Source organism: Phyllostomus hastatus, unplaced genomic scaffold, assembly GCF_019186645.2.
Source record: "Phyllostomus hastatus isolate PE091 unplaced genomic scaffold, TTU_PhHast_1.1 phas_contig_402, whole genome shotgun sequence".
Lineage (NCBI taxonomy): Eukaryota > Metazoa > Chordata > Mammalia > Chiroptera > Phyllostomidae > Phyllostomus > Phyllostomus hastatus.
In genome coordinates this window covers 1,734,193-1,760,018 of record NW_025333873.1, presented here as the reverse complement: position 1 = coordinate 1,760,018, position 25,826 = coordinate 1,734,193, and the positions used below count along the sequence as shown (strand labels likewise).

At 48.8% G+C, this 25,826-nt stretch overlaps 1 protein-coding gene across 1 annotated transcript in view; it reads right to left on the bottom strand.

Moving 5' to 3' along the window:
* ALK (ALK receptor tyrosine kinase) overlaps positions 1-25,826 on the bottom strand; it is a 641,645-nt gene that overhangs the window by 39,687 nt on the left and 576,132 nt on the right. Inside the window, exon 12 of the mRNA XM_045844604.1 lies at positions 4,171-4,333. Coding sequence (XP_045700560.1) covers positions 4,171-4,333 — 163 coding nt within the window. The remainder of the gene's footprint in view (positions 1-4,170; positions 4,334-25,826) is intronic.

The following is a 25,826-nucleotide window of genomic DNA, read 5'->3' as shown; positions in this document are numbered from 1 at the left end:
GACCGAGGGCTGGGAAGGGTGCTGAGCCCTGGGGAGGTAGGAAGGGAGGAAGAAGGAGAGGAAGGCGGGCGGGCTGTAGGAAGAGGGGGTGGGGGAGAGAAGAAGCCGGGCAGAGTGAGAGAGGGCTGGCCGGCATCTGCTGGTGCGGACCGCCTCTGCATGGGGATGCCACGCACAGAACCACACCGAGTCTCAGTGGTCCCAGAGCAGGTCTCTGCCGGCACTGTCTCCATTACACCGTGAGGCCGAGGATCTCATCCACCCCGGCACATGCCCCATAAGCAATGCTTTTGTCGTGAGCTGCTTCAGCCACACTGGACCACACCCAGAAATGTCCCTTAATCAGGTGCCGTTACCTTAATCGAGCTCCTTGAGATGGCAGTCACTCATCGTCTTGGCTTCCTCAGCCCCCAGCATGGCTCTTGCCCTGGCACTGCCCCCTCCCCCTGTCCTCCAGTTGCACTGGTTCCACCTCCCCGACACGTCTTGGCCCTGCGCCCTGAGCTCTCCGTCCACATTTCCCCTGCCCTGGTGTGTAGCCCTTTCTAGCTCGTGCCTGGGTGGCCCTCAGCCTCTCCCTGCTCTCCCTGCCTGCGGGCTTGTTTCCCTCACTGCCACCCCGTGCCGTCACCAGGGGGCGCTAAAGGCACTTGCCAGGCGAGGCTCCAGCCCCAGGGCCAGGTGTCCCAGCCCGCAGGCCTGGCCTTGCCCTGGGCACTGCCCCTACCAGGAGGCCCTCCCCTCCACCTTGTGGACAGCTCTCACCACCTTCCACACTTGACACAGGTGTCTCTGTCTTCGTGGAAGCCACTCCTGCCCCAAGCCCGCCCTCAGCGCGCCCCCAGCCCCGCCCCACCCCCCAGCCTCTGACCACAGCGGTACTTTCCACAGAACTCGGAAATGCTACATACCTCCCCCCGCCCCCGCCCCCCCCCGCCCGCTCCAACACGGGCTGGGGCTCCTCTAGGGCAGGGGGGCATCTTGTTCATCTTTATATCCTGCACGCAGTGTGTTTAATACAGTCCACTGAGACATGCAAAGCAGGTCTGCACGCCAGAACCTGAGTTCTCAGGGGGAGCGGACTGTCACTCCTGCTGTTGTGACAGAGGAAGTGGAGGCTGGGGAGGGACGGGGGTTTGGGTGCTGCCCCTGACTCCCACCCCTCTCCCCCGTCTGGGCCTCTCCCTTTGTGGTGTGCGGTGCAGCAGAGAGTGGGAGGTGGGCCCAGGATAAACGGGCAGTAGAGAGTGGGGTGAGGGGCACGTCTGCGTCCCTGTATGCGTCCCTGAGAAAGCCCCAGCAGTGGCGGCCTCCCCTCTGAGTACAGCAGGGGCCCGACGGGCATCTGTGCCCCTTCCCTCGCCTCTTTGCCCAGCAGGTAGGGAAGGCAGCTGGAGCAATGATCCTGCCGGGCCCAGGCAGCAGGCAGGCGGCACTAGTGGAGCGCCCGCACTTCCAGGGGTAGATGGATTGCACAGCGGTGCTTCCAGCCCTTTGCTTCCAAGAACCTTTTCCTCACGTCCTCTGATTTTCCTATATTTTGCCAGACGAACTGCACTTACTAAATAAAGATTAGTTGATATGAAAACACTGTCTTCCAGAGAAAGGGCCCCTGCCTTGTCAGCATGGATATTCTGACTTGGGGACATTTTGATGTGGTCTAAAAAGCAAACCATTAAACTTTTGCTGCTTGGAATACTGAGTCAGGTGGACAATAGACATCGACATCCAAGCCCAGAGCCTTATCCAGGGTCAAGGATGCAGTGAAGGTAGGAAATAGTTGACTCTCTGTATCATGTGGGTTCTATATATGCAAATTCCACCAACTGAAGACCAAAACTATTTGAAAAATCATTGTCTTCTGGTGATGTGACTGCTCATATGTAGTTAGGCCTATGAATGGTTGCGTCTGTACTGAGCACGCACATATTTTTTTCCTGTCATCATTCCCTAGACAATACAATAGGACAACTATTTGCATTTTCATTATATTGGGTATTGGAAGCAATGCAGAGATGATTTAAGTTATACCGGAGGACGTGTGTAGTTAATATGCAAATGCTGTGACATTTCACATAAGGGACTCGAGCACCCTCGCTGTGGGCACCCCCAGGGTGTCCCAGGACCGGCTCTCCTGGGGCACTGACAGATGGCTGTGTCTGTAAGAGCCTCTCACTGGTTCAAAAACAAAGGTTCCATGACAACCCAAACCCACTGCTTTTTGGTTTGGATTCTTCCACGTTGACCTGGTGCTGCCTCAGGCCAGTTCGAAGTGTCCCCTTTACCAATCTGGACACGCCACAGCGTCCTGCTTCAACAAAAACACGGCTCCTCGGGTTTGTCCCCAGTGAGCGTTCACCGGGCAGTGCCGGGGCTGTGAGCCAGGCTCAGCGTTCCAAAGGGAGGGTGGGAACCTTCTCCGAGGCCGGCTGACGTTGTTGGCACAGCCTGGCGAGGCTGTGGCAACTCATGCAGATAGGGAACCTGGCTCAGATGGAGCTCCAATTAACAACAAATGGGAAAATGAATTAATTTTTATTTAATAGTGCAGTTTGTCTGGGAGGCAAAATCTTTCAAAACATGGAGTGCCTCTGAGGAAGTCAGAAAAACGTACTCGGAAGCAGACAAGTCAGCAACTACTGTGTGTGCAGGGCCAGCCTTCCTAGCTATGCTGTCTCTGAGGGTGCTTAAGGGAACGTCAATAATGACACGACCTCATTACTCAGAGGAGGAGGAATACCCAGGGGATCATCAACAAATATTCACCCCCTTCCCTCCCAGAGTCCTTCCTCCTACTCTGGGACAGTGGATGACCCACGGAAATTCAGCCAGGCAGGAAGGAGAGGCCTGGCCAGCTCGTGGTGCTGGGGTCGGGTCAGTGGTGGCTGCGTGTCCTTGGCCATTTACTGGGAACGTGTGGGACCCAGAGTGCCGTGCTGATGGCAGCCAACCCTTGTCATTGCATTTGGCCCAGGATGTCATTTAAAAAGCACTTAGGGCTCTCCCTGAAACGCTTGCACCCTGAGGCCCCAAGGGTGGGGCCGCCACAGAAAACTGGGCACCGGAAGAAGCCTCCTTTCCTCCCAAGGGCTGAGGGTGCGCTGGGGACTGGCGGCTGCAGAGGAGAGGGGAGCTCGCTTCCCACTGCATTCGGCCTCTGGGGGCCTTTGCCCCAGGAAGGGCATGGTCAGGATGACTCCTGTTCAAATAGCCTGGCAGTGGCGTGGGAAGAACTGCAGTATAGCTGAGCCTCAGAAGTTCCGGGGCTGCAGGAGGTTTCTGGACTGTGGGAGGCTCCTGACTCTCTGAGCTTCAGTTTCCTCATTCGTAAAGTGAGGACTGCAGCACTGTCCTTGCCCACGGCACAGAGCCGTGTGAGGAGCGTGGCCGGGGGTCCGACCTTACTCAGTGGTTCTCCGGGGCTGCATCAGCATCACCCGGGGACTTGTTAGAAATCCTTGCTCCCGGGCCCCACTCCAAACCTGCGAAACCCGACGCTCCAAGAGTGGGCGCAGCAACCTGGGCTTTCACCTCCAGTCACTCCGAGGCCCACCCCGTGATGAGAGCCACAGGCCGCAGCTCTGCCATTAGCTGTGCCTCGTCCGTGACCTCAGAGTGGCCCAGGGGAGCCGGGCCTCCCGTCAGCCCGGCTTTGCCCTGGTGGAGGACCGAGGCTTGGGGTTGGACACGGGACGAGAGTCCCAGGACAGTCCCTTTCCTTGAGAACAGTGACATCCCGGGAGAGGAGGCTCGAGGTTAAGAACCTTGTCTTTCCTGTGCGCCATACTTTGGTTTCCCACGTATTTGGACATGCACTGCCTCACTGAACAGCAGGGAGTAATATTCAATGAGTAGCCCACTGTAAGTACAATGATTAATAATAAAATAACAAATGTTCTAAAACTGGCTCATGCATGTATATCATCTCCACAAAGAGTCAGTGGGCTCCTTGAGAGTCGAGGACGCGTCTCCCTTTGCTGCTGTCTTCCATTCTCTCAAATGCCCCCATTTCCAGTCCTTACACCCTGACATGGGCCAGGGGCTGTGGCCTCTGAACCTTGGCGTGCCACCCAGGTACCCCAGGGACATGCACCCATTGGCAGGACCCCAGTCCTCTTCAGGAGGGCGGATCCGCCCCTCGGCTCCCCCTGCCCCCGGCCCCATACGCACCTGTAGGTGTCGGTGGCTGGCACCTTCCAGGTCTGGATGCCCTTCAGTGGGCCCTCGCTGCCCACCACCACGCTCAGGTTGGTGTTCCGGTAGGCGTTGTTGCACTGGGCCTGCGTGGGGCCGTGGGGCCCGCTGGCCCCGCAGGTGGTGAACAGCCAGTGAACTGCGGCACAAGAGGGAAGACGATCATCACTCACTGCGCCCGGCCCTCCCTGTGCCGCGGGCTGTCTCCGAGTCGTCTGCTCCCTGACCCCAACACTCCGAGCTGGCCCCGAGATCGAGATCGGCCCAGTTGATGAAGATTGCCCAATCCTTCAGCCTGGAAACTGCTACCGAGGATCGACTGCGCACCAGGCCCTGAGGTGGGGCAGGTGAGAGACACAGGTGGGGCGGACTTGGACCCTGGCACTGAGAAGCTCACTGCCTACGAAGGGGGACTAAACCGGATGCAGTCAGCTACAATATAGGGCAATGACAAAATACAGTGTGGGTTTGAGGAGGGGGAGAAGATCCATTTCAGGTGAGGCAGGCGCAGGCTGGGGCTGGGTCCTTTCCTGGTTTCTCATCACGTCCAGGGCAGTGCTGGGCAAACCACAGGCCCCGTGCTGTGGTGACTGCATCTAACCTGTTCCCAAAGATCTGGCCTTTTCAGATAGGACCCTCATAGCTTGGAGAAGATCAGAAGAGTAAACCAGACTCAGAGCCAGCTCCACGACCCCCCAGGGCAGTGGTGGGGTCCAGAAGACTGGTATTCCCGGCTAATATCAACCTTCGGATCTAGAAATTCAGTGAAAACAGCTTTGGGGCTCTTGGCGAGGCAGTGTGGAGAGGTGGGGAAGCTGGTCACACTGTCTTCGGGGTGTGCTCTCCTTTTCCAAGCCCCTCCCCACTGCCTGGGGCTCCGTCCTCACCTGGAGCACCCCATGCCCTTAGAGGACCTTCTGGGTGGTCATCTCAGATGGCCTCCGGAACCCTTAGCACATCCCGCCCCTCCGCCACCTCTGGGCCATTTCCTTTCACACCGTCCCTCTCGGAGCCCAGCTGCACCTGGGGGGTTGTGAGGTTTCACGTTGGCTGGAAGGCTAACCTTTTTAATAACCTATAAAAACTTTAAAAAACCCCCTGTATTCTTGATAAATGGCTTTCACTTCAAATACAAAAATCTCATTATAAGATGAAAGAAATTACTTCCCTTTAAAGAGATTAAGTCAAATTCTACCTATAGAAAATTATGGAAAGATTAATTTGGGCATATAGAGCTTTGTTCAGTAAAACATCGAAGGGAAAATTTTGGAAAACTTTCAAGTGATTTAATAATGCAAAAATGAAAGGTTAATTTGGGCTACTAATGATAAGCAATTAGCCTAAGATTACACTGGGCAGCCTTGGCGATCTGAAAACTGGGCCCGCTGGGTGGGCTTTCGTGACCCTGCCCCGACCCCGAGGTCAGGAGGCCGGAGTTCTCACTGGCGCTGCGGTGCACACAGCTCCTCGACACAGAGTGCACTACCGTGCTTTTCTCGGCTTCACTTTTTTCAGGGGAAGATGTCAATTTCTGAAGGTTGTTTCTAGGGCAAGAAGGTGATGAATCCATTCGTCTTTGGTGTGCATGGCTGAATGCTGGTTTTCCGATGTATTTGTATTGTACAGGGGTAACCTGTTCATTCAAAGTTCTACCTCCTCACTGAAGGCATTTTAGCAGGAGTGCTCTACTGTCCAAATCCTAGGAGTGGGCTGTGCAGGGGTGAGGGGGTGGGCTGGGGTGGATGGAATGGAAAGGACGCAGGTTTTGAAATCAGCAAGAACACCTGGGTTTGGGTCACCTCATCACTTACAGGTCATGGGACCTCGACTGGCGTTAGGATAAAAGGAAGCAAGGCTGTGAAAGGTCATTGTGCAGTTCAAAACTCTAACAGGGTGAGTTGTGTCAGCGACTCCTGCCTACACCGTGCTGCTGCCAACAACGGGAACTGCAGCCAGAGCAGCATCTGTGGGTGTGGTGGGTCCCGAGCCAGCCGCACCTAGGAATTTAAAGTCGGTGAGCTGGGGAAGAGGACAGGGCGAGAGAAAAAGGAGAGCTTGGAAAAGGAGTAGAAAAATCGCCTCCTCCCGTGATCTCTAGCCTCTTGAAGACGATCCCGCAGGCCCCACCTGTGCCTACAGCAAGCAGCCCAGGCTTGAGGACAGCCTGTGCCTCATCAGTCTGGGCAGATGCATGGCGGTTCATTTAGTTAATTCAGTCCTAGTAATTAAGGAATTTATACACACACACACACGCACATACATACATACACACACATGTATATTTCACTGGATCCGGCAAGTGTGATATTATATATGTAATAACTTCGGCCTACTTAACATGGTTCCGAAGGTTCTAAGATATTCCCAGAGACACTGGGCTCCTTGGCCAGGGGGAGCATCTGGTGAAGCAGGAGGAGGGGCATGGGCTTTGGACCCAGATGGGCCACGTTTTCTCAATCCTGGATTTTGTTGGGGATGAACTGCAACATCAGGGTGAATTGCACAGGTTCTCTGAGACTCAGTTTCCTGATACGAACACACGGGGAAGCCCACACCTGTCACTTAGACTTGTCGTCGGTGTCATGGGACGGCCTGAGCATGGTGCTCAGAACAAGGATAAAATGGCTCAGAGAGGTAAAGTGGACCCCAAGGAGGAGCCTGGACTGAGGAGCAGGGGAGGGAGGAGGGCTGGCTCTTTCTTCTTCTCTTACTTTAAAAACAAAACAAAAAGAATTGTGTTAAAACTCATTCATGAAAGAATAAAAAACTTCTTTATGTTATTCTTACTTATCCCCCACACTGGAAGTCTAGTTTAATATTCATTCTCATCTAAATTGTATAAAGAACCCACAAGCATTAAAATACTAATTGGTTATAGACATTTGAGTAAAGGAAAATGTATGAAGCACTGGGTTTCGTTTTCGGTATATTGCAGAGCCCTCCGCGAAGAGACAAATCGGTTAGTCACGTGCAGCACAATGCTAAAACACATAGGCTAGGCAGTGATGGTGCCGGCTTTATCACTGTTGCTGAGCCGTCTCATCTGCTCAACTAGATGCAAAGAAAGTGCTCTGCAAAGGAAAATAAGTTCTCAACTGTGGCTATGAATCACAATACTGAGGGTCTGCCTCACACCAAAGGCCTAGTGGTTGCACCACAGAGGAACAGCCAATGGCTCACGTGCATCTTTTGGACCATTTTGATTCTGACCCTGGGAACTGAAGTTCACCCCATCTGCGAACTGAGCTGAACCTCAAGGGACCCACAGCATGTCGGGTCATTCCATTGGCCGTCACAGACCCCATTAAATACGGTCATGACCCAGATCCAAGTAAGTGTAATCACTCGTTATCCATAATGTACACACCACCAGGCTTTATTGTAAACTAGGAAAAGTAACCCTTTTTGAATACATCATGAAAATTAATAAATTGTTCTCTTTACTAGGGTGAAATGAAAATAATGCATATACTGTAGCTATTGTGAGGTTAAAACATTTCTATCTGCCTCAACTCTTTAAACAATGGACCAGTGGCCCCTCCTACCTGTGTGATCGATGGCTGGCTGTAGCTTTCTCTTTTAGATGTTGGCAGCTGTTGAAGCTTAATGCCTAGGTCCATTTATTTATTGGGAGTTGCAAAACAGTGGTACTCAAACTCTTATTTATTAGTTGGAATACATTTATAAAGAGCTGCTTCCTCTCATTTACTATTTGGTTACCCATATATAGAAAGCAGGATAAATACTCAGTTCTTTCTCCTTATTTATAGTTTTCAAGGTAATGCATTATTCCTCTATCATCCTCTGAAGTTGGCCAATTAGTTGTCTGCATATGATATTAATCCTTGACTTGAAACATTCTTTTGAGTTCTAATTAATCACATTTTTGGTCAGCAGTACGCTTTCCGAGTTCTTTTGCTGCCTTGCTCTCCGCCGGGACAAAACATGCCTTTCCTAGACCTGGGCTCAGCCATTTTCTCCAAGGCCTTTTGCTTTGGGAAAAGGCATTTTGATTACACAGTCCGAAGGCTGTGCACCCTTACAGCTGCTGGGCTGGTGACTGGTTTAGGCTTCTTCAGTGGGCAGAGCTAGGACATATGCATGTATGTATATGTGTACACAAGTTTGGACATGACAAAGTACCTCCTGACCTCCCATTGGTACTTCCAATTCATATGCAGGACTGCAGAGTTCTAGACTTAACCTCTTTTACATTAATCTGTGTTTCTTTTCCCACACCGAGAATCTTGGTTCTGAGGGATATTTTAACAGAATTAGAATAATTACTCATTCACCTTATTCTTCATTATACCACAATAGTATCAGAGTAAAAATATTCCTACAATAAATACCATCATCAATATAAAACCTGAAATCTGTTAAATTTATACATATACACATATATGCTTATATACTTTTAAATTATAAGTTCATATATAAAACCTGAAATATGTTAAATTTATATATACATATATGATTGTACACCATCAAATTAGTATAAATTTATACATATATACACATATCCATTTACATCCTCTCTATTCTCCTACAGTTCCTTGGAGCTGTGTCCCGCCTGCACCATCACACTCTTTGGGCCTCTTCCCATTACACACGGCACTCCTTCCTCTTTAGTCCGCGGTCTCCCTTCTGTAAGTGCTGTGTGGTCAGTGTCCACATCAGCCGAACGCTTTATCTCTAGTCATTTTGGTTGTCTGAAACTTGTTTTCAAGTAGATTCTTTAGGAAGGATTCATGGGAGCAATATTCTTTGAGTTCTTGATTTTTTAATAATATTTTTTATCTTTGAGTATATTACATGTGCTACTCTATTTTCTTCTGGCATAAAGAATTATTATAAAAAACTCTGATGATAATCTAAATTTTATTGTCTAATACATCACTTATTTTTTTAGGTGCCTAAAGTATTTTTTTCTTTAAAGGTTTGGTGATTTTATTAGAATATTCTTTGGTATTGTTCATTCTGGGTCAATATTCTCAGATACAGAGTACTCTTTTAGTAACTAGTTTCAATAATAATTTTTTTTGAATTATAGCTGTAAGTATCTGTTTTGCTGCACCTCTTAGGTTTCCACCTTCAGGCACTCCTGTTACCTGTAATGTTGGAACTTCCTTGCCTAGCTTTGATGTATGTAATCATTTTTATTTTTAAAAAATCTATTTTCACTTTCTATTTCTTGTAAGGCATTAATTTGTGTTTATTTGCTCTTGCATTCCAACTTAATTTTAATCTCTGAATTATTTTTTCCTTTTATTTTACATTATTTTCTGAGTCCTGCCGCTAATTTCTCATCTTTTGTAATACTGACACGCTATTTTTCATGTCTCGTATCATTGTTTTATGATCATTTAATTCATTTTGAAATAGAAGGTTATTCTTTTGATCTGCCTTTTGGGGATGCTTTCATTTTTTTCTGTAGAAGTGTTATTCTGTCCTCTATGTTCTTTTAAAATTCTTATTGTAATTCTGTGTGTGACGAGACCTTGATGCTTCTCTGTTATACATTTTTATGTAAAGTTAGTTTTTTAGAACTTTTAGGATATAGGAGATTTTCTAACTTCACAGAATTCCCTTTATTCTTCTTTTTAAAAGTATATATAGTGTTTTAAATATGGTAGCTTGCTGTCTGATGTTTCTACTGCTTCCTTCCTCTTTCTCTTGTTCAAGTGTTGACGCTGCAGATCTCACGGCTGTTTCTGCTTTGTCCTCACCCACCTGTATTTTGGGGTTGGAGGGGCATACGTTATAAAATAATTTCGTTACATATATCCATTGGTTCTCAGTTTTGATATGTGGTTGCTCTGACTTTTTCTAAGGATTCAGAGAGATAAAAACAACTGTGCTGTTACTGCCATTACTGCCAGATTCCCAGGATCCTTGAAAAAAATTTTAACGTAAGAATCGCTTGAGGCCATTTGCCAAGAAATATTCCGAGTAATGAGAACCAGAGGTCTGCAACCAAGGCTACTTTACCCAGCAAGGCTCTCAATCAAGATAGAAGACCAAATAAGAAGCTTTCCAGACAAAAGAAGTTTAAAAGAATACACCTCCACCAAACCAACGCTGCAAGAGATGCTAAAGGGCCTGCTTTAAGGAAGAGAGAGAGAGAGAGGAACACAGGTATGAAAATGGCAATGAATAAGTACCTATCAGTAATAACCTTAAACGTAAATAGATTAAATGCTCCAATCAAAAGACATAGAATAGCTGAATGGATAAGAAAGCATGGCCCACACATATGTTGCCTACAAGAGACCCACCTCAGGACAAAAGATCTACACAGACTAAAAATGAAGGGCTGGAAACAAATTTTCCAAGCAAATGGACAGGAAAAAAAAGCCGGGGTAGCAATACTCATATCAGACAAAATAGACTTCCAAAAAAGGGCCATAAAAAGAGACCCAGAAGGTCACTTCATAATACTCAAAGGAAGAATCCACCAAGAAGAAATTAACATTGTAAATATATATGCACCCAACATAGAAACACCCAAATACATAAAGAAAATCTTAGAGGACTTTAAGAAGGATATTGACAGCAACACAATTATAGTAGGGGACTTTAACACCCCACTGTCAAAAATGGACAGATCTTCCAAACAAAATATCAACGAAGATATTGTGGCATTGAACAATGCCCTAGAGGAAATGGACTTAACTGATATATATAAATAGCCCTTCATCCTGAAGAAGCAAAATACACATTCTTTTCAAACGCACATGGAACATTTTCAAAGATAGACCACATGATAGGACACAAAGCAAGCCTCAACAAATTTAAGAAAATTGAAATGATACCAAGCATTTTCTCTGACCACAAGGGACTGAAACTAGAAACCAACCGCAAGGGAAGAAACCCGAAACACTCAAAATCATGGAGATTGAATAGCATGCTATTAAACCATGAATGGGTCAAGAATGAAATAAGGGAAAGAATCAAAAAGTTTCTGGAAACAAATGAAAATGAACTCACAACAACCAAAAATTTATGGGACACAGCCAAGGCAGTCCTGAGAGGGAAGTTCATAGTGATACAGGCCTACCTAAAAAAGATAGAAACATTTCAAACAAACAACCTAACCCTACATCTGCAAGAACTCGAGGAACAACAACAAAGACAGCCCAAAGCAAGCAGAAGAAAGGAAATAACCAAGATCAGAGCAGAATTAAATGACATAGAGACTAAAAGCACAATTCTAAGGATCAATGAATCCAGGAGCTGGTTATTTGAAAAGATAAACAAAATCGACAAGCTTTTAAGCAGGCTCATCAAGCAAAACAGACAGAGGACCCAAATAAACACAATCAGAAATGAAAGAGGAGAGATTACAACTGACACCACAGAAATACAAAGGATTGTAAGAAATTACTATGAAGAACTGTATGCCAAGAAATTTGAAAACCTAGGTGAAATGAACAAATTTCTAGAAAAATATAATCTCCCAAAACTCAATAAAAAAGAAGCAGAAAGCCTGAACAGACCAATAATAGCAGATGAAATTGAAGCAGTAATAAAAAAACTGCTGACACACACAAAAAAGTCTGGGTCCAGATGGTTTCACCAGTGAATTCTACAAAGCATTTAAGGAAGCGCTAATCCCTAACCTTCACAGACTATTCCAAAAAATCCAGAATGATGGAAGACTTCCAAATCTCTTTTTATGAAGCCAGCATCATCCTAATCCCAAAACCAGATAAAGACACAACAAAGAAAGAAAACTTCAGGCCAATATCACTGATGAACATAGATGCTAAAATCCTCAACAAAATATTGGCAAACCGCATCCAACAATATATTAAAAAGATCATACACCATGACCAAGTGGGATTCATCCCAGGGATGCAAAGATGGTTTAATATTCGCAAATCAGTAAATGTAATACATCAACATAAACAAAAACAAAGACAAAAATCACATGATCATATCAATAGATGTGGAAAAAGCATTTGATAAGGTACAGCACCCATTTTTGATAAAAACACTCAGCAAAGTGGGAATAGAGGGAGTATTCCTCAACATAATAAAGGCCATATATGAGAGACCTACAGCCAACATCATACTCAATGGGCAAAAACTAAAATATTTTCAACTAAGATCAGGAACGAGACAAGGTTGTCCACTTTCACCACTTCTATTCAATATAGTATTGGAAGTTTTAGCCACAGCAATCAGACAAGAAAAGGAAATAAAGGGCATCCAAATCAGAAAGGAGGAAACAAAACTGTCACTGTTTGCAGATGACATGATAGTGTACATAGAAAATACTATAGACTCCACCAAAAAACTGCTTGACCTAATAAACAAATTTGGCAAAACTGCGGGATACAAAGTCAATATCCAGAAATCAAAGGCATTTTTGTATACCAACAATGAAACAGCGGAAACAGAAATCAGGAAAAAAATCCCATTTGACATAGCAAAAAGAAAAATAAAATACCTAGGAATAAATCTAACCAAGGAAGTAAAAGACCTGTATAAAGAAAACTACATAAAACTGAAGAAAGAAATTAAGGAAGACACAAACAAATGGAAACATATACCATGTTCATGGATTGGAAGAATTAACATCATCAAAATGTCCATACTACCCAAAGCAATTTACAGATTCAATGCAATACCTATTAAAGTACCAATGGCATATTTCACAGACATAGAACAAACACTTCAAAAATTTATATGGAACCATAAACGACCCCAAATAGCTGCTGCAATTTTGAGAAAGAAAAGCAAAGTAGGAGGGATCACAATACCTGATACCAAACTGTATTACAAGGCTACTGTAATCAAAACAGCCTGGTACTGGCATAAAAACAGGCACATGGACCAAAGGAACATAAGAGAGAGCCTAGAAATAAGCCCAAGTCTCTACAGTCAATTAATATTTGACAAAGGGGGCAGCAACATAAAATGGAATAAAAACAGTCTCTTCAACAAATGGTGTTGGGAAAACTGGACAGCTACGTGCAAAAAAAAAAATGAAACTCAAGCACTAACTTACACCATACACAAAAAGAAATTCAAGGTGGATAAAAGACTTAAATATAAGCCATGTCACCTTTAAAGTCCTAGAGGAAAATATAGGCAGGAAAATCTCAGATATTTCACGCAGCAACATTTACTGATACGTCCCCCAGAGCAAGGGACATAAAGGAAGGAATAAACAAATGGGATCTCATCAAAATAAAAAGCTTCTGCACAGCTAAAGAAAACAGATTTAAAATAAAAAGAAACCAACTGTATGGGAAAACATATTTGCCAGTGATACCTCAGACAAGGGTTTAATCTCCAAAATATATTAAGAACTGACACGACTCCACTCTAAGAAGACAAGCAACCCAATTAAAAAATGGGCAAAGGACTTGAACAGACACTTCTCCAAGGAGGACCTACAGAGGATCCAGAAACACATGAAAAGATGTTCAATATCGCTAGCTATCAGAGAGATGCAAATGAAAACTACAATGAGATACCACTTTACACCAGTCAGAATGGCCATCATAAACAAAGCAACAAACAAGTGTTGGAGAGGTTGTGGTGAAAAGGGGACTCTAGTACACTGTTGGTGGGATTGCAGACTGGTACAACCACTACGGAAAACAGTATGGGATTTTCTAAAAAACTAAAAAGGATATGCCTTTTGACCCAGCAATTCCACTGCTAGGATTATATCCTAAGAACCCTAAAACACCAATCCAAAAGAACCTATGCACCCCAATAGCAGCACAATTTATAATAGCTAGGTGCTGGAAGCAACCTAGATGCCCATCAGTAAATGAATGGATCAAAAAACTATGGTACATTTACACAATGGAATTCTATGCAGCAGAAAGAAAGAAGGAGCTCCTACCCTTTGCAACAGCTTGGATGGAGCTGGAAAGTATTATGTTAAGTGAAACAAGCCAGGCAGTGAAAGACAAATACCATATGATCTCACCTTTAACAGGAAACTAAACAATAAAACAAAGAAACAAGCAAAATATAACCAAAGACACTGAAATAGAGAACAGGCTGACACTGTTCAGAGGGGAGAGGAGAGGGAATTTCAGCGGAATTTCAGGGGAAAAGGGGAAGGGTTTACAGGAAGGAGTATAAAGGACACATGGATAAAAACTAGGGGCAGGTGGAAATGGGAGGGAGGAGGGGAGGGCTGGGTGGGTGGGTTGGGATGGGAGTAAAAGATAGAAAATTGTACTGCAACAACAATTAAAATAAAATAAAATAAAAAAAGAATCACCTGAGGCCGTTTGCTGTGATTACCCCCTTCCTGCCATCTATCTGGTCAGCCCTAACCTGCATTTCTATTCCTGGGGCTGAAGGGTTTTCAGATTTCACCTCATTGACATCTCCGATAGCCGTGGCCCAGAACCTGCTGTTACGTCACGTTCTGCCCTTTGTTTAAAAACCTGCCCACTAAGTATAATTTAACTTTTTCTTGAAAGTGTTACCCAGAATTAACCAGTTATTTGGGGCCATTCGATGCTTCACTAAATGGCCCAGACATAAATATTTTATACCGACTTTCTTCTCTCTCTATTGTCAGGTATGTGTCCTTAGCGCTTCAGCATGTCCTCCTGTGCTGACCCTGTTTTGTACCCAATGCAGGGTGAGGGCGTGACCCTCTTATATATCAGGCTGAGGGACAGCTAGATGCAGGAAACCTTTATTTTATAGTTTTGGAATGTACTTATATTTTGGAACATATCTGGTGGATGGTGGGAGATAGGGGAAGTATAATCTCAGATAAAAGGATGTTACTGCCCTGGCTGGTGTGGCTCAGTGGACTGAGCGCCGGCCTGCGAACCAAAGGGTCACCAGTTTGATTCCCAGTCAGTGCACGTGCCTGGGTTGCAGCCAGGTCCCCAGTAGGGGGTGTGCAACGGGCAACCACACAGTGATGTTTCCTTCTCTTTCTCCCTCCCTTCCACTCTCTCCAAAAATAAATAAATCTTTTTTAAAAATATAGGCCTGGCTGGTGTAGCTCAGTGGATTGAGCGCGGGCTGCAAACCAAAGCATCGCAGGTTTGATTCCCAGTCAGGGCACATGCCTGGGTTGCGGGCCAGGTCCCCAGTAGGGGCCACATGAGAAGCAACCACACATTGATTTTTTAAAAAAAATATAGAAACCCTCTTTAGATTAGTATCTTAAAGGGATTGACTATTCTTTCTAAACAACAAAAAGGACATTGCTATGGTTGAGAACAAACAGGGCTGGGAATCTTTAGGCCTTCGATTCAATGTGTTTACTTACAGTGCATTTAGGTAGCGCCTTCATCCTGCAGTGAGTGTAGCTTTCTAAAACCGAGGTGGGTCAGCCGGTAGGAAAGGAGGAAGAATTACCACTCTCCTGTCTCGGGATGGAGAAGATAAACAAGCGGCCCGTGACCACAGAGCACGCCCGAGGCCGAGGTGGGGCAGGTCACACTCACTCGTTCTGCAACACCGCTTTCCGTGGATGACTTTTCCGTGTCCCTCTAGTCTGTTTCTGCGTCTGCACTTGTTTGCATGTACATGCATGTGCTCGAGCACACCCCCCAGCCCCCACATGCCTCAATCATTTGTGCTAAGCTTTCTGGCCATGTCTCTCTCTTTTTTCAATGTATGAGAAGTTAGCAGGTGGTAACATCAATAACTATAACAGCAGCCCTGTCCTTTGTACAGGCTGTGTTCATACGTGTGACTTCTCTTTCGCTTTCACGTCTTTGTCTCCTCTGCTCTCACAAAGTGCTCTGGACAGGACGCCTGAAAATGCCTCGGTCCCCCAGGGGAGAGAGCCCAGAGGCCCCTCTCTGCTGGGAGGCAGACACTGCTTCAAGGAGAGGAGCCGCCTGGCGAGCCAGCTCGCCCTCAGCGGGGCCACAGGTCAGGGCTGTGGAGATAAAAGCTGCCTTCAGAGCTGAGTTACCCTAAACGTCTGGGACAGGGGAACCTGAGCACGTTTTAATGGCTCCTGCAGCGGCTGCTCTGTTGGCTGCTCTGGTGCGTGCTCAGTCTCCTCCCGCTCCCCGAGGGAAAGTCAGAGACACAGGAGGGAAGAGAAAGGTCACAAAGAAACACACTATCCTGAAAGTAGAACAGTAAAAATTAAGTTAAGGGACGCCTCGGGGCTAATTTGGTGATATCCTCCCCCCTCCCCCTCCCCCTCCGTTGGCTTCAGGCCAGAGCTGTGTTAACAAGCATTTGATATTGTGTGGGGGCTGGGGACTTGCCCATCTGGTGGCTGCGCCTAATGGATTTGGTTTTGAGGCTTAAGTGGGAAGAGGCGGTGGTTCGAATCCGAGCTTTGCCACCCTCAGGCCTGAAGAGTCATTGATTTCTGCCCTTATCTGCCCTTGCCCCCAGACTGGGGAGAGGAAGCCTGGGTCTGATGTTGCCCACGGGAGTGATGCTGCCTCCCGTGGTAGGTCCTCTGGCTCCTGAGAGGGAGGTCACACTGTGGGAGGCCAGGACCTCTCACTGCTTCGTTCGTAGTCGTTCTTGCTCACTGTTTGGCTCTAAGTTGCAAAGGGCGCAACCCTGACAAGCACTTCGTGACCACAACACCTCAGGCAGATGGGCCGAAGGGGGGCAGGCAGCCCAAGCAGCCCAGTGGTTTGGAGCTAGGAAGAACCAAGGGTCCCTGGGTCTGCTCCCAGACCCCCTGAGATAAACTGGAGAATGGGACACGTGAAAAAGAGGGAAATCCAAATGTCAAGGGCAGAAAGGAAAGGAAGAGGAGGCAACATATATAAGACTAGAGGCTACATAAAAGAAGGGGAGGGAGACTTCTCCCCTACTCCTGCCTGCAGTGCAGCATCGTGGCTGGAGAGGCAGTGGCCGTGAGGCCACAGGGGTAAGAAAAGACAGAAGATCGCAGAGATATGAGTCTCGACATCGTCAGGCATTGAACGAGTGAGAGAGATCACAGATGAGGCCACGGAACTAACATCAGCAGTTATGGGGCTGGACCCTTCTTTGGGCTCCCGGAAGTGGCTGGGTCAGTCTTCAGTCGGAATGGAGCCTCCCAGAACCCAGATCTCCCACCTCCTTGCAACGAGAACTCCAATGAGCAGACTCACGCTGCCACCCCTCAAACAACAACACCAGCCTGGACTGGGGCCGGGCTCCCCCGGCTCCTTGAGACACCGCATGTGGCCTGCAGCCTGTCATCCCTGGTGGAGAGGCAGGCTCGGGTCACTTTCCCAGCCCTGCCTGCTCAGCCTGGGCTGCTCTCCTTTCTCCACCGGCCCTCTGCTGTGTCTCCACACACTTCATGGTCAAGGCCATTAGAATTTGTGAGAATTATAGTTATGTTGTGGAGGGTCTTGAGAGGCCCCCCCAGACCATAGCAGCCCAGGAGTGAAAACTAGGGTCTTAATATTAACAGCAGATTGTGTTACCCAGTTCTGTTCTAATCCACGCTTGAAGGAATGTAAAGTTTCCCCCCTTAACACTCCCCTCCTTCTAGTACACATGCTCTGTCTGCCGCTGTGGTCTCTGTCCTTAACTTGTTTATTTCCTTACGTCACTATCTGAGACCATCTCCACTGCACAGCTGCCTATTGTCTGTCTCCCCAGTCAGTGTGTACGCACTACAGGAGCGGGGCTTAGCTGGCTTTGTTCACCGCCTTTTCTCCAGGACCCAAAACAGTGCTGGTCACAGAGAAGGTGGATAATAAAAACTTGGTAAATGAACACCAAAAACAAAACCAAAGAGAAAGAAGAGAATGGGCCAGGCACCAGCCCCCACATCCACGTGAGTGGTCAGAAGGGGAACTCACACATGCTGGCGGTACCGTGTGTGGTCAGTGGAAACACCCGTGGCCCTCTGCAGCTCCTGTATTAGAAGGAGAGCTATGCAGGGCAGAGTGGACCAGAGGAGTTCTGGTAGCACGGACGGAGGTTTGCTGAAAGGCGTTTTGTCTCTGACCCAGGACTGCACAGCAGAAAGAAGGGAGGTGCTCTAGGGGCCAGCACACGCCTCTACATACTCCTTCACACGCACACTAGCACACACACATATTTGTGAACCACGCCCACGTTGCTGAGGTCCAGGGAGCCCTGCAATCTGTAAGAACATGCTCCAGTCCTACTCCTTAGCAGTGTGGACACTCCACTGCCCCAAGAGTGGATGGAGTTCAACCATCCAGTGGAGAGATACTAGTTCGTGGACTAGTTCATGGGGTCCCAGTCATAAAGCCACTGGAGGGAAAAGAAGTGGTTCTCTTCTCCAAGGAGCTACTCTGAAACCGGGGAGTGTTGCTGATTCTTAGTTAGATGACTGGACAAGCTTGAGATATGGCTTATTTTCCTTGCTTGTTAACCTTGATCCCGGAAGAGGATCATTCAGCCTGTCAGTTACTTAATAAATAATAATTACATATAATTATTTAATTGTATAAATAATAAATAAATGGTGCCTACTTATGTATTATAAATAATATAAGTCAAGGATAATTAAATAAACTTATTTAATTATGACTTATTAACAATTAAATAAGATTTGCTCTCACATTATTTTGAAGTAACTGTCAGTATTCACTATAAAAACCAAATCAACCCTCCCAGGCACAGTCACCTGGGATTTGCTTGAAACACTTCCTGGAAAAAGTTCTGGAGTCCCCATTGTGACTGAGATCTTGACAAGCTTTAAAAGACTAAAATGTCTCTTTCAATTTATGCTGATGAGTGGGTCTTTCAGACAATCCTCGCCCCACCCCCCACACCTTGTTCATTTCCCCCAAGAGGAGCTGGAGGGCTTGCCTGCAAGCTGACAATCAGCTGGGTTGGGAGAACTAATTAAACAGGAGAACCCAAAATGCAAAATGCTTGTCCCCTCACCTTTTTTTTTTTGGTTGTTAACATGGCTAGGTTTAAGAGGCCAGAAACTGGAATTTCCTTGAGACTTTGGCACAGATCTGGAGGAAAGATCCCCAGAGCACACACACACACACACACGCACCAACATGAGTGCCCAGCTCACAGCTCAGGGAGGGGGAGAAATATGAACGCACTGAAAACTCATAGCGGGCAACGTATGAAGGATGAGTGAATCGGCCGGTTTTAATAACAGCGTTAGTAACAATATCACCGAACACTTGAGATCAGTACATTCCTTCGTACCTCTCAGAGCCTGTTAGAAGTGACCTCATTGGCTCACCCCGACAGCGGGCTCTGAGAAGGAGCCGTGGCAGGTCCAGTCATTACCCCTGCTTCACGGACGAGGGGAACCCCGGCCTAGAGGGCTCGATTCTCCGGAAGTCGTACAGCTACGGCCTTGGTTTCTGGGATTCTTCGGTGATCCACTTAGCATCTTGCTGTTACCGGGGACTCAGTAACTAGGTGCTTTGTGAGTATTTGTGTCTGTGGGCTCTAAGGTGGTCCCCCCAAATCTCTACCTCCTGGTTGTCACATCCTTGCATAATCCCCTCCCTTTTAGTATGAGCAAGCCTGTGGGGTTGCTTCTAACTAACAGAATACAGCCAAGGTATTTTTGCGGGTTTGTTACATAAGATTGTAACTTTCGTCTCGTTGGCAGTCCCGCTACACAGGGGTGGGAAAAATAGGTTTATAGTTGTGAGTACACGAAGCACAGTTTATTCTTGTATTAGTAATTAATTAATTAATTAATGTACTACTACTTATTATTAACCTACTTGTGCCCAGCCCTGTATATACTTCCCTATACTTTTTTCCTCTCCCCGCACCAGGAGATGCCAATAGCCATGTGAGCGCGGAATGACGACTCCTTCCCTATTCCAGCTTTCAGATGAGTCCCTAGCCCTGGCTAGCCCCCTGATTGTAACCTTATGGGAAATTAAGAAGCAGTGGACCCAGCTGAGCTGTTGTTGGTTTCCTGACCCACAGAAACTAATATAACAAATGCATGTTATTTTAAGCTGTGACATTATAGTAATTGGTTACGAAGCAATAGATAACGATCCCGTCTCTCCAAAGTGCCTGCTCGCAGCCAGTACTTTCTTTGGCCTTCTTATCTTTTGTGTCAGCACCCAGTGCGGAGGGCACTGGGTGGGCTGAGGTCCTCCCTGGCGCCCCCCTCCTCCCTGACTCAGTGATGGCTATGGTAATTCCACCTCCTGTTGCTTTTCCTCTTCACCCTGGAGGAGCCAAGTGGGAGGAATCCCCTTTTGTGATCTAGAGTTAGGATTGCAGTCTTTCAACCTGTCAATAGTTCCTCTGACCAGCTCCAGGCCCAGATGAATCCCCCTAGTTCCTCTGACCAGCTCCAGTCCCAGATGAATCCCCCTAGTTCCCCTGACCAGCTCCAGGCCCAGATGAATCTGAACAGAATAACATCTATCTGTCCAGGACCACCGAAGCTGTGCTGCAACAAGTGCGGAGCTGAATGGGCTCTGAGGGGATGCAGGGTTGTTTTGCAGGCGGAACCAGCGAGTCTGGGAGAAAGACGATAATTAAAAGTGAATTCCCCAAGTAATAAGTGCCTAATGCACTTGCACTGATGGAGGGGACTTTAGTGTTCTGCTAGTCTTGGAGCTAAATGACCCTAATCAAGGCGCGCTGAGACGAGAGTTCTTGGACCATTTATTGGCTCCCACTTATGTGACCTTTCACCGAGGCAAATGGGAAAAAACAGCTTGTTTTCTCAGGCCAGCCGGGGGAGAGAGACAGAATGAGTTTTCTCCGCCACTAAGAGGAGCCGTGGCATGGTGCTGAGGCATTTTGTCTTTGGTTTGCCGTAATTCCAACTGCTAGTCTACCATGTTGGGTCAGAAACTCGTGAGTTGACTTGGAGTCTGTCAGAGCTGTGTAATGCTGTGCTATTTCTCCGGTGGGGTCCAGGGTTGGGCATTTCTAAAGTAACACTATTGATTCCTGGCTTTCTCAAAGGTCACTGGAGTTCTTAAAAAAAAAAAAGCATGATCCGTGTAATTTGCAAAGCACCCATCGTGGATAAAGACCTTCTCACCTTCCTGGGTGGGTGAGATGCAGTCAGAGCCGTGGGGTGGGGATCCTGTGCTAATTCCAGGTGTGCGTGACTGGAAATCAGAAAGGGAGCCAGAGTCTCTCTTGTGCTGGGGTGACAGTGGCTTCGTGCCAGGCTCACGTGACCCCGGCTCAGGGTGGCAGAGCGTTCCAGAGCAGCACCGGCACAGGGCTTGGCCCAGAGCAGGCACGCGACCCATGCTGGTTAAAATGAACTCGGCTCGACGTGACTTTCTCTTTTTTAGCATTCGGATTCAGGGAATTGTCAAAACATTGGCTAGAAAGCAACGATATTTTCTGCACTGAGCGCGGAGTCAAATCTCCTGAGTGGGCAGAGGAAACGGGTCAGTTGGGGATGCAGCAGGAGCTTCTCCCACAGCGGGGTCAGCATCTGGGCAGCATTTGGGATTGTTCCTGGGAGGTGTAGGGTGAGGGGGGAGACTCTGGAGTGAGTCTGGACCGTGGCTCTGCAGTGTGCTGCTGGGCGAGTCCCAGAGCCTTTCTGACTCAGTTTCCTCAACTCTAAAGTGGGGGGAAGAGCTATGGCTAAGGTAAGACCCGAATCCACTCACATGACCCTTCCACCAAACCTGCGGGTGCAAACACTGAGAACGTCAGCACCGTGTTTCAAGGAGGGAGAACAAAGGCACAGGAAGGAGACAGCAGTGGCTTGAAGTGAGGGGCACAGGTGGGACTTGAGCAAAGGTAGTCTGTGTGCTTAAAGACCGTGCCACACTGCTCCCTGATAATGATGTCATCCTCAGGGAGCCTGGGGGAGCCTGGACAGATCAAATGAGATGCACTGAATGTGCCGAGTAGCTGTGGGCCGTGTACAGGTGAAAGGGGGCAGCCGGCACACAGGGAGCGCTCCCTGGGGCGCTCTGTTGCAGGCTGGCACTCTGCCTGGGGAGCCTTCAATTCTAACCCATTGCCATCATGGGGTCCCTGGGGAAGTGCTTTCTCTCCCTCGGTGCCCAGCAGCCCCCGAGCCCCGGTGCTGGCCATCCCTCGGGGGTGTGGACTGGCTCTCCAGCGTGCAGAGCTGCTTGCGCTGGAAGGGACTCCTTGACGTTGGTAATGGGGATCATGAGTCACGAATTAGCTGCACGCCACCTCTCCGCCCCGAGTGGAGTCGTGTTTGGGGAGGGAGATGCACCCAGAGGAAGAGTGACATCCTGATTGGGACGGAGCCAGACCTGCCGCAGTGACTGGGGGCCCGCGAGCCTCGTTAAGGCTGGTGCCTCGTGTGTCATCACTAGTTTGTTTGCTGTAAATAGATGAGAATCTGAAATGAGTAAAATGAGGAGGACGGGAAGCACGTGGTTAAACAGTGGGCCAGCTGAGCAGGGAAATGCCAGCGCCCTGGCCGGTTCCAGGGGCTGCATCCAGGGTGCCCCAGGCCTGCCTGACTCTCACAGTCGCCACCCCCAGCTGAGTGGGGGTCGATGGAGTGCCATCCTCGTGCCCCGTGAGGGCTGGGCGCCCAGAGGGCCGCGGTCCACTGCAGTGGGCGGCTCTCTGACGTGTGTGCGGGGCACCGGGTGCCTGGGGCGCTGTTCTGAACACTGGGGAAGAGGCAGGTGTGCCCTGTTTAAGCAAAACCCGACGTCAGAAACAAGGTTTCTCAGAGGTGAGAGATTCCTCTAGAAGGCCTTTTCAACAGTGGGACTCCTTTAAAATGTCTTCATCATAACTGTGCCCTTCCAAATGTTACCTGGGTTAGAAAACTTTATTTTTTTTATGCGATTAAAACCCCCCTTCTTTAGCCTTTTACGTTAGCTGTATAACTTGGGGCAAAGTTACTTAACCCCTGTGGGCCTCAGTTACCTCGTCTGTGAAAGGGGCATCACAGTGTAGCACGAACACACGAGGTGGTGCGTACAGGAGAGCGTGTGGCAGTGGCCGGCACGCAGCCCCGCGCAGTGGCCAGTGCTTACCAGTGCCCCGGGGAGAGCAAACAGCGTGGAGCAAGGCCTTGGCTGTCTGAGAGATGAACCCTCACAGGGATGCCCGCGGCTCTGAGCCCACTCCTCGCCTTCCCACGGCCCAGGCTCCTTCTCTGTGTTGAGAAAGTTGGGCTGCCCTCTGGCACACCTAAAACTGTGTTTCAGATCAGGCTTTCCTTGAGAGGTCATTACAAATGCAGAGTCTGACCTCCCATTCTCAGACATCCTGATCCCACAGCTCCTTGGAGCCCAGGAATCGGTGTTTTTGAAGAGCAGCACCTGAGGGTCCCCTTTCCCCAGCCAGGTGACCAGAGCAGATGGTGTGAGGGCACACAGGGGAAACGCCTGGCTGGCTCTAGGTTACTGGCGGCCGACCTGCTCGCTGCGGAGCCCCTGAAGCCCAGGGTTCTGTCGCCGGGCATTTCCGGGGGAAAGCTGTAAATGAGGCAACCAACCCAGGAGTCCACTCTGAGCATCTCCCCAGAGTGCGTGGGGCTTCCGCCCTCCTACTGATACTCGTTTCCTGGGCTTCCATTGCCTAGGGCCTTCTGTCTCCACAACTGGCCAAGCCCTATGGCTACAACAGGAATCCCAGCTTCCTTGCTGCCCAGACCGGGCACCAGGCTGCCTGCAGTGCCAACAGGTATAAGATGACAGGGTTTTTGAAGTTGGGTTGGAATACATTTATTTACTCAGGAGCTGGGTAAATCTTTACTGTTGGGTATGCTGCTGAAGCGTGTGTGGCTGGGCCCGCAGGGCCTGGGCACGGAGGGCTCTGATGGAAACAAAGACCCCCGGAGAGTGAGAGAGAGGACAGGTTCTGGGCGAGGCGGGCTGGTCCAGCACAGCCTGCCCTCCAGCAATGCCATCACCCCCCCGAAGGGTGTGCTTGGGATGTAATGGCTCTAGCTACAGATTCTATTAACTCTAATAGTTGTTCTGCGGTGAATGGATAACACATTTAGCAGAAATAGACCCAATCAATTTATATGAAACACATAAAACTTCCTCATTGGAATTGGCATCTGTTCTTGAACCACACGAGCGTTACGTGGGAATGGACAGCCTGTCACTCTTCCTCCTGGGCGCATTAGCAGTGCCACAGGTTAATTAGGGAGCTGGGCCACACCCCTTCACCCCCAGGCCCAGGGAGCTGGGGGCAGGGAGGGACTGGAGACCGTCTGCTTTAAACCCCGACTTTTGAAAATACCAGTTTCCACCATTGTCTGTGTTTCCGTGAGCCCCTCTTACACGAGCTCTGTGAACTGCGTGTGGGATGACGTGTCCAGGCATCAGACGCGGGGAGGGAGGGCGTGCAGAGGTGGGACCACCCAGGGTCAGAGCTTGCTGGGGCAGGCCAGCCAGGGCCATGCCCAGGGGCTCTGACTCCTGGTCCAGTGCTCTTTTCATGACCCTACACGTTTTTAATGACCACTTCCCCTGCCCACACGGCCCATTTGGCAAGAGATGTGTACTCGGACAATGGTAAACCAACTCTCATCAGCCGCCTCGGGGTCCAGACTGTGGTGTGATGCTAGGACTCCATGGGTCAGAGTTTCCTGCGGGCTGGGCCCAGGGTTTAGGCTGGTCCTCAATGGGACTGAACTGATTCCTTTCCACTCTCCCTATACAGCCTGTGAGCTGGTAGGAGAAGAAGAGAGGGGTCAGGAAGCTGAGGCGGGGTCACCAGCCCTTGGGGGTCCTGCCTGTCGTGACCTGGGCGTTTAGAGAGAGGCAGGATGGCGGAGCCTGTTCACGTCTCCTCACCCCTAATGTTCATTAGAGAGAGAGGGCAGGGGGTGGGGAGAGGAGAGCGCGCTAGCTCTGGAGCTCTGTGATTGCATTATCCCAGCCATTTGGTTAGTGTAATTGTATGTGCAAAGCTGACAAATGTAATTTTCTCAGACTTAATACTTGCCCCATTTTCTCTCTCAGTTTCTTTCTGATTAGCTAAAGTGACTCAGGCTTCCGGGAACACTTGGGGAGGCACCTGGCCGGGCCGTCCCCTGCCCGGCTGCTCAGCTCTGCCCTGGGGGCTGGGGGTGAGCGACCCAGGTGTCCCAGGTGTCGGGCTCTCCTGGGATTGTGGGAGCGGGGAGGACTGGCTTGGAAGAAGTGAGGAGTGTTCAGGGAAACTTGGAAGCTTCCCGAGTGACTGTCTCCCGAAACCGCCTTCGCCTTTCCAGGAGCTGCTCCAGCTCCTGCCAAGAGGAGAGCGGAAATGCCACCAGCCACCCGCGTTCCAGCCCAGCAGGAACGGACGGTGCTGAACTTTGGGAAGAAAATCTTATTAGCTCGTCTCCTCTGACAATTGATTTGTTAACTGGTCGGGCAGGGGCTCTCGGCTGGGACGCGCTACCTGCTCTTTTCCTTTTTTGCTGATGATCTCTGATCGGAGACCTGGATACTCAGAAGAAGCTCGGCTGGCTGAAACAATGTGGACTTCAGGGCCACAGGCTGGTGCCCTTCCTTACCAGCTGTGGGCACCTGCATTCTTCTCCATCACCTTCCTCATCCCTACAGTGCTAACAGCAGCAGCTGCCCCTGGGCCACAGTGAGGACGGGAGGGGCTGACGTGGGGAACACCCTTGCCCTGGGCCAGGCAGGCTCACCAATTACTCCTCCCCTTTCCTTTCCCCCCTGGGCCCCAGCCCTCCCGGCCTCTCCAGGGGGGCTCCCGGGGAGGAGCACTGAGTTTGGCTTCAGCTTCAAGCTGCAGGCTGTGAT